The 13,032-nt window shown below is 39.7% G+C and overlaps 1 protein-coding gene across 2 annotated transcripts in view; it reads left to right on the top strand.

Moving 5' to 3' along the window:
- Positions 1–100: 100 nt before the first annotated feature.
- Positions 101–13,032, top strand: part of AP3S1 (adaptor related protein complex 3 subunit sigma 1) — a 28,038-nt gene continuing 15,106 nt past the window's right edge. For both annotated transcript variants that reach the window (XM_066568855.1, XM_066568856.1), the window contains exons 1-3: positions 101–308; positions 2,331–2,422; positions 5,006–5,117. In XM_066568855.1, the coding sequence (XP_066424952.1) occupies positions 240–308; positions 2,331–2,422; positions 5,006–5,117 (273 nt within the window). In that variant the 5' untranslated portion in view covers positions 101–239. The remainder of the gene's footprint in view (positions 309–2,330; positions 2,423–5,005; positions 5,118–13,032) is intronic.

The following is a 13,032-nucleotide window of genomic DNA, read 5'->3' as shown; positions in this document are numbered from 1 at the left end:
GGGGCGGCCTCTGCTCCGCGAGGCGTTTTGTCCCTCGTGGGACGCCGTCATTCCCGTCACGTAACACGCCAGGAGCGTCCCATGCGGCGCGCCGGCAGCGGCCGCGCCCCGCCGGTCACGTGGTGCGTGCGTCCCGCCGGCACCGGCCCGAAAGCGGGACCGGGCTGGGCAGCGGAAGGGAGGGAACGGAACACAGCACAGATCGTCCGGCCGCCGCCGGCCCCCGCCGCCGCCCCACCATGATCAAAGCCATCCTCATCTTCAACAACCACGGCAAGCCGCGGCTCTCCAAGTTCTACCAGCGCTATGTACGGGCGGGCCGGGGCTCGGCGGAGCGGGCGGGCGGGCGCCGTGCGGTGGCCGGGCCGCGGGGTTGTACGTGAGGGTCCCCAGCCCGGCCCGGCCCGGCCCTGCCGGTTGCGCCGGGCCCAGGCTGCCTCGGGGGAAAGGGTCGGTGCTGAGAGCGCGTACGTGAGGAGGCTTCGGAGAAAGGCGGTCCTGTGTTCTCTGGGAGTTGCCTTTGGGAGCTCCGGGGTGAAGGCGGGAGGGAGGGCGTCTCGTCCAGCGGCACCTTGGCTCTCCGGGCTGCCGCGTGTAAGCGCCGCTCTCAGCCCTGCTGCCCGGTGCGGTGTCCGGCTGCTGTCTCTGTGCAGGCAGGGCTGTCAGAGCGGGGCAGGTGAGCTCTTGAACAGAACCTCTCCTCTCGGAAAGTTTCAGTGCACTATGAAATTGCAGATGACGTGAACACGTAACGAACTAGAAAAGAGCATTCTTTTACATGGTAGAAGGCAGGCACAATGAAAAATGAAAATGCAGCACAAACGCTCAGTCTGGATGGAAAGAAGGTGCACTGGAAACTCGTGATTTAGTTGAAGGATAAGAGATTTTAAGATAATGTTTTGAGCATACTGTACTGTATTTCCTAGCAGATATGCTGAGGTCTGCTTAGGCATTAAAGTGCAAGAAAACAGTTGGTATTTCTTAGAAATTATGTAAACAAATAACTCGTTTTCAGCAGTGCAGTTACATGGATTTGTGACCTCTTTCTTGTAATTCGGGTTATTAGAGAACTCACAGATCATTGGAAGGGATGTATCTTACTTGCACACCTCAGAGCAGGAATGATGACTGTGACCCTTCAGTTTGCACGGTCAGGCTTTGAATTAAAGGAGTGTAACTATTTCAGGTCCTTCTTTTGTGTGACTGAGGTAGAAGGGAAAGAGATGAACAAAGGGCCAGAGGATACCAGATTTTTCTTATAAAACCATTCTGATCTACCAGTTTCATAACTGGGCTTTGAACAATTTCTCAATGCCTGAAGTAGGGTAATATGTTTGTGTAAACAGAATACTTCGAAGTTTTGAAAACGTGAATAGCAAATTAAAGTAAGAAACTTTCTGGTGCACAGAAACAGGTGCAATCATATAGATTGTATTTTTATGTGTGATTTCAATAATGTGGATTTGTTTGTGGATCTTTTGAAGCTTATGTATTCTTTAGTGTCAATTGCACTGGTACTGGAGGCAAATCTCAGCTTTTTTCTGTGAGGGGATGCATCTACAGCTTTCTGGAGAGATTAATTTGGTCCGATCTGTGAAAGAGGTACTTCTTTCATAATACTAAAACTTATAACTCCAACTTTTTCAGCTGATTTATATGAGAACAGAAACTGCATAAAGTGAAGTAAATAATATTTTGCAGTTAGGTAGAAGAAACTAATTTATGGCAATTAAAATACATGTCATCATCTCGTCTTTCAGAGTGTAGACCTGTGGCCATAATTTCAAAGTTAAAAATTAAGTTTCTGAAGAGCCAGAAGAATTCAGTCTCAGAAGTGATGTTTCTGATCTTCTAAGATTAAAGGTCATGGCTTAGGAGAACCTGTTGCTCATGGTACCTTTGTATTTTAGGGTATTTCTGGAAGTGTTACATATTGTGGGATTTGAAGCTTCCCTGCTCTCTTAAAGCTTTGGGGACTTCGTTTTACTCTCAGTTTATGGATAAAAGTAGTTCAGGCTACCTTGGAGATAGAAAAAAATTCAAGGTACTTGAGAACGCTTCTGGTTTACTTAAGAAAACTTACTTTTAGATTATCTTTTTACAGAAGTTCCCTAAAAACAATCACTTTTTCACATTTCTCAGTAATAGCTTTTTCTGCAACTTGTAAATAATGGCTTTTTGTGTTGAAATGACACAAACAATACATGTCTTGTTAGCTGCCAGATTTAAGGCTTCAGAAGTAGATAGTTTGAGAGTGCTGACATACTTTGTGTTTTACAGTCTTGTGTGCATTGTCAATCCTGTTTAGCAAAGTGTATTTTCTTTCACAGAGTGAAGATACACAGCAACAAATTATCAGAGAAACTTTCCATTTAGTATCAAAACGTGATGAAAATGTCTGTAATTTCCTAGAAGGAGGACTGTAAGTATCAAGTTTGAAATAAATGCCAAATACTGGCTTTCAAGTATTTTTATTTCTGATTGCAGTACAACATTTCACAGCTGTTTTGTAAATGCCATGCCACTTGAGATTTGTTGATACACATGGAATTATATCATTCTGCAGCAAGTGTACATAGTCTTTACTAACTGAAGCATAGCTGTATGTGCCAAAATGTCTTAGGCAATAAAAAATTTTTTTCCCTAGTGCATTAATAGCCACAGTGCTATATCTAGTGCCATGTGCCATGAGTGTTTCAGACACAAAGATGGGGAAGGAACAGGCAGATGTTGTTTTGCTATAATCAAGCTGAAGATTGCTGGTCACATTTTAAGAGGCATTGGCATTTGCCATACCCACTGACTCACAGAATGACAGAATATTCTGAAGGGACCCACAAGGTGTCTGAATTGAACAGCCTGTACAGGAATCCACAACTCAGCCTTGCTGTTTTTAGCACCATGTTCTGACAACTGAGCTAAATCTCTAGAAAATTTAATACTTTGTAACTGTTCTTTGACTTGAACTCCTAATATTTGAGCAGATAGCCTTTATAGTAGGATTCCGCAGCCTTTTTATCAGGATTTGGGCTTGCTGCATGAACTAGGAAGAAAAAAAATAGGTTTTAAATGCACTAACTAGTACAGTTTCAACCAAGATATTTTATTAATAAAGGAAAAGCAAGGTAGGAGGAAAGTGAGGCTTAGATGTTCTGTCTCTGTAAGACACACAAAAAAAATCTCTTTTGAATCATCTTCATTGTTTTTGTCATCTTGCTTTAGCTGAAGAAATTCTGAAATGGAGATGTGTTTTATTTTGAAGTATTTATTAGCCCTCAAGAGTAAATAGATAAAAAGCCACCCTCTAGAAGAAGGGGTCAGAATTGGTGGAATAAGCTCACGATCTCCAGTCTGTGACAGAGATTTTCATAGATTGTTAAAATTATATTTATGGAAATTTCTGGTTACTGAAAGTCGGTCTTCTAACACCTAGATTTTCTGTGTGCAGAGTCAGTTAAATGCTTAGCTCTACCATATAAGCTAGGATGTCTTTTTTTCTTGCTCAAAATGATTCCTGATTTTTTTTACATACTGTTTTTTAAATTTAAATTATTCTTTTCTGACTACTCAACTGGTGATTCTATCATCAGGTTCTTGGAGACGATCTCAAGTTGAAAGCATTCTGGTTTGAATTCTGTAAGTGAGAGGCAGAAGACATTTGGAGCTTTTTAAAAATGACAGCTGCTTAACAAGAATAAACTGAGATAGAGAACAGAATTCTGGTTTTCCCCCTGCTGCTCAGTTACAGGATTACCATTTCAATATTTTTTTCAGTTTTTTTTTTCTTTCAGGACAGGGTTCACTTTATAGTTTGCAGTTTACCCAAAGGCCTCAACAGTTTATGTGTAGAACTATGTGTACTGCAAGTATGAAGTATTTGAAAGAATTGGGTAAATAGATGACAAAAGAAGAAACTTCAATTGCTAGGTATTTCCGCTGTCCTATTTGTTTGTAAAAGTGTTGTCTGAGACACAAACATAATTCCTGCTCTACAGAAACAAAGGGTTCCCCTTCCTTACCCCCATCCCTGCTCCCTACCAAGCATTAATGCAGAGCAATTTGCTTAAACAAAAGTGACCTAAAAGATTTTTTTTTAAATCAGTGTATTCTTTCTCTGTGATAATGACAGAAATTAAAGGGATGAGTTATGTTGCACAAAATGAGTGAGTCAGTTCTGGTACAGAGTTAAGGAAAAGTCACAACAGTCACAGCCATATAGGTTGAGCCTAAAAAATACTTTTGTTTATCTGGGAGTGGACCTTTTACAGCTCAAAGCAAATGTCAGTGGTCTGAGGTAGATCTCCTGTGCTTTATGTGCCTTTTTTTGGAAGGCCGTAACAGAAGAATGGAAGAACATACCTCTTTAGACCTCTTCTCATTCAGGGCCATGATGATTAGTGAGTCCATAAAAATATAATTGCTTCTGTGACTGTAACATTGCATCATGAATTACTGCTTGAAGTATGGTCCTATTTCTCAAGATATCAGACATTTTGTAGCACAAGTGTTGTATGTTCTTTGTTATGAAATGGATCATAAACCTAATTTAAGGCTTTTTTGGTAATCTAAATGCCAGTCTTCATTACAGATTTCTTTTTTTTTCCCCTCTTGATACGCTTCTGAGAAGGTCAGGGAAGGATTCATAGGCATACACTGTTAATCTGTAAAGCAGATTAATCCCTGTTCAGTGCCTGCCTGCTAGTGCGGAATGAAAGTACATTTACTACCTGCTTTTTTGTGATCTGTTTGAATTGATTTTAATAAAAAGGTGCACAGGTTGATGTCATTTTTTATCCATATGGATAACAATAACTGCTTGTGTGGTAAATGTAAATTGAGCTGCCTTATTACTTAGTCTTCTGTTGAAATTATATCACAAAATAAAAGATGCAATGTAGCTCCAGCTGTTAATAATAGGCCTCCTGTTAATTGAAATTACTGTGAGGATTTGCTCAGCTTAGCCTGAGATGCTAACTAAACTTTCCTCGTTTTATTTCCTCTTTAGATTAATAGGTGGATCCGATAACAAACTAATTTACCGACACTATGCCACCTTGTATTTTGTCTTCTGTGTGGATTCCTCAGAAAGTGAGCTTGGTATTTTAGACCTCATACAAGTAAGTTCTTTTTGCTGCTTTGTGGTTTTTTGGAGTTTTTTTGCTTTTTTTTTTATTCTTAATAACTGTAATTCAACTCTAAAGTAGCTTAGAACTTAAATATTTTGCTTGCCTTTTTTTGGAAGGTTGCTTTTATACTGTGAACATACCAAAAAGTGCTGAGTATTATTTTCAGATTGTTTACAGTTTTCTGGACTGTCTTTGGAAAAGTCGTTGTCCAAGTTGATGGGAAAGCGAGGAAACTGTTGGGAGCCTCCTGAGCACAAACTGGTTTTTGTTTTAGCTTTTCAAGATCTTTTTTGGCTGCAGGTAAAAGTGGCACAGTTCAAACATTTGCTATGCAAGTGTGGATCGTGAGAACTTTGATAGGCAATGCTCTGTATGTATATGTCTATATTTATGTATATTAATATATATCCAGACTCACACACACATAGATGCATGCATATATTTACTCACTATAAATATATATATAAGTATAATGCATAAATATGTCCAAAAACTCTTTGGATTAAATTTTCCTTGTGGTTCATGAGCTTTTTGACAGGTATGCCTTAGAAAAGGAGGGCAAATGGTCCCCTAGGTGTGTGTTCTGCTCTAAGGTAATTGGGATGGGTAGGGTGGGAGTTGTTCGGGAGGAAGATGGTCCATAAGCCTACATTCTTTTTCTCAGTGAGAAAGGCTCAACAGCACAAATGGTTTAATAAGAATACTGCTTACTAGAGCAGAGTGAGAAGATGAATGTAGGTGGTAAATCTTACAGCCCTTCAGGTGCTGGACATGCCACCTTCATGTGGCACCCAGTGGATCCCAGTTGGGTTTTCCCACAGTGTGCAGGGCAGAGCAGTTCCTGTCTGTGGAGAGATGCTTTCCCTCTTTTGAATATTTGAGCTATTATATAATTTCCTCAAGGGAAAACAGCTCTTGCTAAAGGATATTTTCAGGAGAACTTCTTGCTGCAGTTTGGGGTCATGGCAAGGCCATGCAGGTGGCATGCTCGCTGGTACCACGTGGGAGCTGCCTGCAGGCTCCTGTTACAGTGAGCTGGCTGAGTTTATCCCTTGGCCAAGGAATTTTTGCAGCACAGCACAGGCCTCTGTGTCTATTCAGGTTGTGTTATGTGGATGGCTAACCCCTAAACATGCAACAGTCTTTTAGTCAGAATCAGTACATTCCTTTCCTACAGTTCATTTTTGCCAAGGACATCACAGGTTATAGATTATATTGAGATCTGGCCTGCTCAGCCCAGTAGAGCAGACATGGCCTGTTCAAGATCACTGACACCTCAAACAGAATATCTTCTGCAAGGCTTCCAGGTACAGTTTCCTTCCAACTCAGGGAGCCATTGGGATCATTGAGTTCAACTCCTGGCACTGCCCAGGACCCCCCAAGAATCCCACCATGTGCCTTAAAGCATTGTTCAAATGCTTCTTAAACTCAGGCAGGCTTGGTGCTGTGGGCAATATTTAAACTGCTAAATATGTCTGTTATCAACCTAGTAACAACTACCATGTCTAGTAATATGAATGCTCCTAGGTCAAGAGGCCTCTGACTAAATCAGTGATTTTTCCAACTTAAAACTTGCAAATAAACAGTTTCACTCTTAGTGAACTCAGATGTGGCAAAAAACAGTTTCACACCATTAAGTGATTTATGTCATTGCATAAAATGGATCTCTTTTACATACACACATATATATATCTAGAAAAGAGTTAATATAACTTACTGTTAAGCCTTTCAAAAGTTTGCACATCAAGAGAATTGGTTTATTACATAAGTAAAATCTGTCCTGACATGTGGGACTGTATCAATTGGTTATTTCACTGTGGAAACACTGTGTGTCTCTAAGGCCTCCCAGTTCGCTGCAGACCTTTCTTGAAGTTGCATAGCTTCTCACAGACACCTCCTGCTGTTCAGAACAGCTGCTCCAGTGTTGCTGTTCCGGACAGTAGATCCAGACGAGTGCCTGCGTGGGTAGGAGGGAAGGAAAACTCCCGTCTGGATTCTTATATGATCTTTGGTCACTGAACATTCTGCAGTATCTGAACAGTGCAGTGTTAATGAGTAAGGTACATGATGGTTTTACCTGTTCCTAGCAGTTTGTTGTACAGGGTTGCTTAGTTGCCTGTCACATATTGTGTGTTCTTACTTGGAAGAGGCCAAATGTTTATGAACAGAGAAAAGAAGCATATTCATACGTAGACAGTGCAACCTGAATTGTACATTCAGATGTTGAAGAAAATCCCTTACTACTACCCATAATTATATAGCCCCCAAACTTTTTGAGTTAGAGAATTTAAACTTTTCTCTATAATATTCTGCTTCTTGTACCAAAAATGCTTAAGTAGGTTTTGATCTCCTAGTCTTTGTATTTCACATAGTTTCCAAAAATGCCCCAGTATTTAATTACATGTCAACATAATTGCTTAAAGGAAACTGAAATAATAAAAATGCAATTTCCATTTGTAGAAATATTTTGTATTTCTGAGTTGTATGATTTTGTTTATAAATCATACAGTCTCACCACAGTACCTACAGCTGTTGAGGATTCAAAATTCTCTTACACATTGTCATTCAACCATTTGATTATAGCATATGGTATTAGAGATGTGTTAAATATTAAGAATATTGAGATTAATTAAATATTTTTAATTTCTAGACTGGCTCAGAAGAAGGATCTCTGTAATCCTCTTAGCAGTAGCAATCAGAATGTATCTTTTACTGAAAGAGGGCCCTCAGAAAGTTTCTTACTACTTGTCAATCACACATGCAGTGTAGACTAACAGGATATACACACGGATGTTGACTGGAGCAAATAAGCTTTGTTTCTTCCTGAAAGTGTTGAACCATTTTTATACATCTTTGTTTACTGTAGTTCAGAGATAACACAGGTAGGAGTAAGACATCTGGGCTTTGTTATGACATACATATAATGTATGACAAAGTAAGTAGATATATGTAGTAGTTTGTGATGGAAAGTAAACTGGTGAAAGAAACCTAGAACTCAGTATAGCACTTTTGAGGTTTCTGTCTTGTAAACCGGGTAAATGCATAGGAGATTAGGTTACATATGGTAGTCTGCAGTTCTTTTCAGCAGAAAGTTTTTGTCATGATACTTAAGATACTTTTGTGAATGCCACTTCTCCCACCATTAGGTCAGAGCTGTTTCACAGGTAAATCTTCTTGACTCAGGCTTACTGAATATGCTTTATGCATTACAAATCATAGACTCTGCCTCAGATTTGATACTGTCTCAACTTGGATTTCTTAGTTCGAAAGGCAAATTCACTTTGTTAATTTTTGACCATTTTCTTCCCTTTTTTTCCTAAATATAAACACAAGTTTCTTTTTATTATATTTATTTTCTTGAATTGGGAGATAGGTCAGCATCTGTGCTATGCTTAGGTTTTGCAGTCTTTTGGATTCTGTAAATTCTGTCATGCTATTTTAGCATCTTTATGTTAGCCTGTGAAGTGTAAGGTTTTTATTGCATGGAAGAGAAATATGTGTGAAAACACAACTAGCTGTAGCCTGCCATAAAGAAAAAATGAAGGGTCTTTACAGTGGTACTTTAACTATGTTATGGACCTAAGAGCCTCTGTCAGCTCCAAGAATTTGTGAGTGTCTTGGCCCATAGCTGTACTTTGAAGACATAATGAGTCAGCAAGCAGCGGAATCTGTGAGAGATCAGTCTTCCATGGGAAATTCAATGGAGCCTTTCAAGGTAAGGGTGTTCAGTGAGAGGCATGTGGAAAGTGCAGTGCAGTTTATGTAACATGTTTATCTCAGTTCTTAAAGATAAAGGATCCTGACCAGGGATGCTTTTATGCTAATTAAATAAAAAACAGAGAGGCATATGACTGAGATGAGAACTCTCCAAGGGCAGATTGAATTACTTCTGTCCTCAGGTTTACCATTGCTGTTTAGGTAAGGAAGAAGAAGGTGATATTCTTGGTATGAGTTACTCCTGTTGTTTTTAGCTTATCTTTTGTACCTGCTTTTGTTAGTATTTGACATTATCTATGCTCCAATACATTTAATTGATTAAGTGTTCTGAGTTTTCTGCTGCCCTTGTTATCTTCCTACTAATGTATGATTTACTCCATTTTTATCTTATTTGCTTATTTTAAAAATAAGCCCTTCATTGAAAAGGTGATGTTTTGTTTTTACATATGGCTGAGTAGAGAGAGCTCCAGACTTGCATATATTCAATAAAAATAGTGTGTTTTGTTTTGTATAATTTATGCTCCCAGTGTGTATCTGTCTTTATTAAAGCATATTTCTTACAAAAGAAAGGTGTAGGGGTTTTGGGGTTTTCATTTTTTAAATGTTTTCTGTTTACTTACATGGAGATGTATATGTTTTTTTTTCTTTTTACCATAAAAGATTATAATTTCAAAAATGAAGCACAAGGGGGAGCTAGTAATTAATTCCACATGCATCCGTATTTTCCTGCTATTTCACTCCTTTATTTATGTTACTCTTCCAGTAACATCATATGGTGCATCTGAACTGATGTGTGTGTGTGTCAAAGCAATTGATGTGTTTTCTCTTCTGGTTACTGATCTACAAGTCTGCAGCATTTGAAGTGATTACTGAAGTACTTAAATTTTAGCACTGCTTCCCTCTGTGTGCAATTCATTTCACTCAACTAAAATTCAGATGCAAGTCACTCTGATTTTATTTACCTTTTCAATTATTGCAGGCATCTTAAAACAGGCCAAGAAATGTTAGTGTAAAAAATCTAGTTTTCCTTGCTGGCTAGTGTTTTAAAAGATAATTTATAATAGGTGTAGACCTTGTAAATTCTGGCATTATTCTGAGTGAACTTGCCATCATGAATGGAAGATGGGGGAAATTTCCAAAGCTTCCGTGAGAAATCCCTGGTCAGTGAAAAATCTCTGTGAAGGAATAGTCAGTGCCAGCTGATTTCCCTTAGATTAAAAAATGTTTGTTGTGCATTGCTGGTCATGCACTATAGACAGAGATTTGTGAGTTTGTGTGTGATGGGGTTGCTGTGTAATAGGTAAAGGTTTAAAAGTAACTGCTCCAACAATTAATGAAGTGCTGCTATAGAAGCTTTATTTATTGGAAGAATGTCACAAAAGTTAAACTTCTGTGTTGTTGATGTGTGAGCCTGCATGTTACTACTAAACACATGTGGGGGGGGTGTTTTTAGGATTCTTGTGTTGTCTGTGTCTTTAATGGGTTCCTTTGTTTTCCAAGGAACTAGACAGATGTCAATGTGTGAATCATGTGCAGAGTTGGTGACTATATGAGGAATAGTGTCAAACTCTTAGCTCTTGTAACTAAAACCATTGGACAGAGGTTGCATTTACACTGTTTCCAATCTTCTTCTTGCAGCTAATGTCACACAGCACTGTTCTTGTAACTGCATTCTCCTAAGGTGCAAGGAAAGTAAGAGAACATCTTTGGTGATTTGTTTTGCACCACACGTTGTCAAATGTGTAGTTTTTCTGCTTAACATACTAGTTTTTTTTTGTTTGCTCACATCCTGTCTTTACAGAAGACTATTGTTACTGCAATGAATTAACAACTGCTTGAAGAAAAATCCCTGCTTTGTATATTATCCCTTCAGTATAATTTAACAGAAGCATATTCATTTTCTTAGTTAACTTGTCACCAAACCTTATTGTCCTGAGTTTGCCTCTTAATATGCTCTGTGTTCATAGTTTAAGTGACAGATTTGTATTTTTGGTATTAAAGGATAGTCTAAATGCATGGATCATTAGTTAATTTATAGTTTGATTTCAACATTTTAAAGACTTTAATAGTAGTAGTCATAGCAAGGGCAGTGTGTGATCATTCTCTCTTTTACAGTTTGAGCAGGATCTGAAGATCAGCAATTAAGATGTGAAAGTAATCTTTGTTGATAGGGCGAGGTAGACACTTGGGAATGGGTGATGTCAAGCAGATCTGTTTCCCTGGGTTGGTAGATAAAAATACATGTCTGTAGAAGCAGGACTTCATCCACAAAGAGTGGAGGTGGATGGAGTTACATCCAGGTGGTGTCTGGTCAGCAGTGGTGTTCCCCAGAGCTCAGTGTTGGTGCCAGGCCTCTCTAATATCTTTACCAATTATCTGGATAAGGGGTTCGAGTGTTCCCTCAGCCAGTTTGCAGATGACTTTGTGCTAGGTGGGAATGTTGATCTGCTGAAGGGATTCAGATGGGCTGGAGGGATGGGCCAAGGTCAGTTGTAGGAGGTTTGACAGGGCCAAATGTTAGGTCCTGCCCTTGGGTCACAGCAGTCCTTGCAGCGCTCCATGCTGAGGCAGAGTGGCTGGAAAGCTGCCCAGTGGAAAAGGACCTGGGGGTGCTGGTTGACAGCAGCTGAACATGAGCCAGCTGTGCCCAGGCAGCCAGGGAGGCCAGTGGCAGCTTGGCTTAGATCAGCAATAGTGAGGCCAGCAACTGTCCTTCTGTACTGGGCACTGGTGAGGCCGTGCCTCAAATCCTGTGTCCAGTTTTGGGCTTCTCAGTACTAGAAAGACACTGAGGGGGTGGAGCAAGACCAGAGAAAGGCAGTGGAGTGGTGAAGGGGCTGGAGCACAAGTCTTACAAGGAGTGATGGCTGAGAGAGCTGGAGGTGTTTAATCTGGAGAGAAGAAGGACTGGGGGGTCCTTATTTTTCTATACCACTATGTGAAAGGAGGTTATAAAGATACTTCAATCTCTTCTCCCAAGAAAGAAAAAATAGGACAAGAGGAAACAATTCATGCCAAGGGAGGTTTATACTGGATATTAAAAAAAATTCACTGAAAGGGTTGTTGGACATTGGAGTGGGCTGCCTGGGCAAGCGGTGGAGTCACCATGCCTAGTGCTTTAAAAACATCTAGATGTAGCACTCAGGGACTTGGGTTAGAGCTGAATTTGGCAGTCCTAGCTTACCTCTTTGACTCACTCATCTTTAGGTTTCCATCCTAAACAATTCTGTGACCTATGTCAGATCTGTGCCTGGACCTAGGCAGTTTGAAATCTCTTGCCTCTCAAATACTAAGGTGGGGTTCATAAATCATGTGGAACAGAGAGTCAAAATGAGGTGTTTGTCTTCCATACTGCTTCTTTAGGATGTTTGAGTTAAGAATTGAATAAAAAATTGCATACAGTGACAGCTTAATAAATAATATTAAATACATGTTGTGAGAAAATGGCTTTGAAACATACAAAACTGATTACAATTTGCAACAAGTTGCCATTTATTTTCATGCCATTAATAAAAGATCAATAAATTTTTTTCCAAAATTTACTTTGAAGACCCTAAGCTCAATCTTATATTTAACTTAGAGAGATCTTGACAAAACCTGTGTCTGTAGGAGTTATCCCTCGGAGAAAGGGAACTGTGTGTACAACTCTCTAAGGCTGGAGTCTCTGACAGTACTAACCACAAGCACATGGTGATTGGTATTCGGGAACTTCAGGACTGCAAGTGCAATCATCATTTCATTATCTGGACTAAGTGAGGATCAGTTGCTCTTGGTCTAGCAAGGTACAAACATAAATGCCTAGGAATCTGTTCCAGAAACACCCAGAGGAAGGTGATGTACAGACCATATCTGGCAGGGAGCATCATAGGCTGGAGTGCAGTAGCTGCTTGGATCTTTATGCTTTTATATTCTTGATTCAGGAAGGATTTATTTGCCTATGTGTGAACTATTACAGACTTTTCTAAATTTATATGGTAATATGCCTGACAGGATCAGGAGGTGTGACATTAAGACAGATGCCTTTTTCATCCTGGATTCAGTGGGTCTGTACTGTCCTGCTGCTGGAAGGAGTGATGTTGACACTTAACAGCAAAGTTAACAGTCTGGTTAACCAGGAAATGCCTGCAATGCAGTAATTACTAAAAACAATGATGGGAAAAGCTGGTTTTCTTTGCTTCATACTTGAGTT

This window comes from Molothrus aeneus, chromosome Z (genome assembly GCF_037042795.1).
Source record: "Molothrus aeneus isolate 106 chromosome Z, BPBGC_Maene_1.0, whole genome shotgun sequence".
NCBI lineage: Eukaryota > Metazoa > Chordata > Aves > Passeriformes > Icteridae > Molothrus > Molothrus aeneus.
The sequence above is the reverse complement of the archived record's forward strand: the minus strand, read 5'-3'. Positions and strand labels throughout refer to the sequence as shown.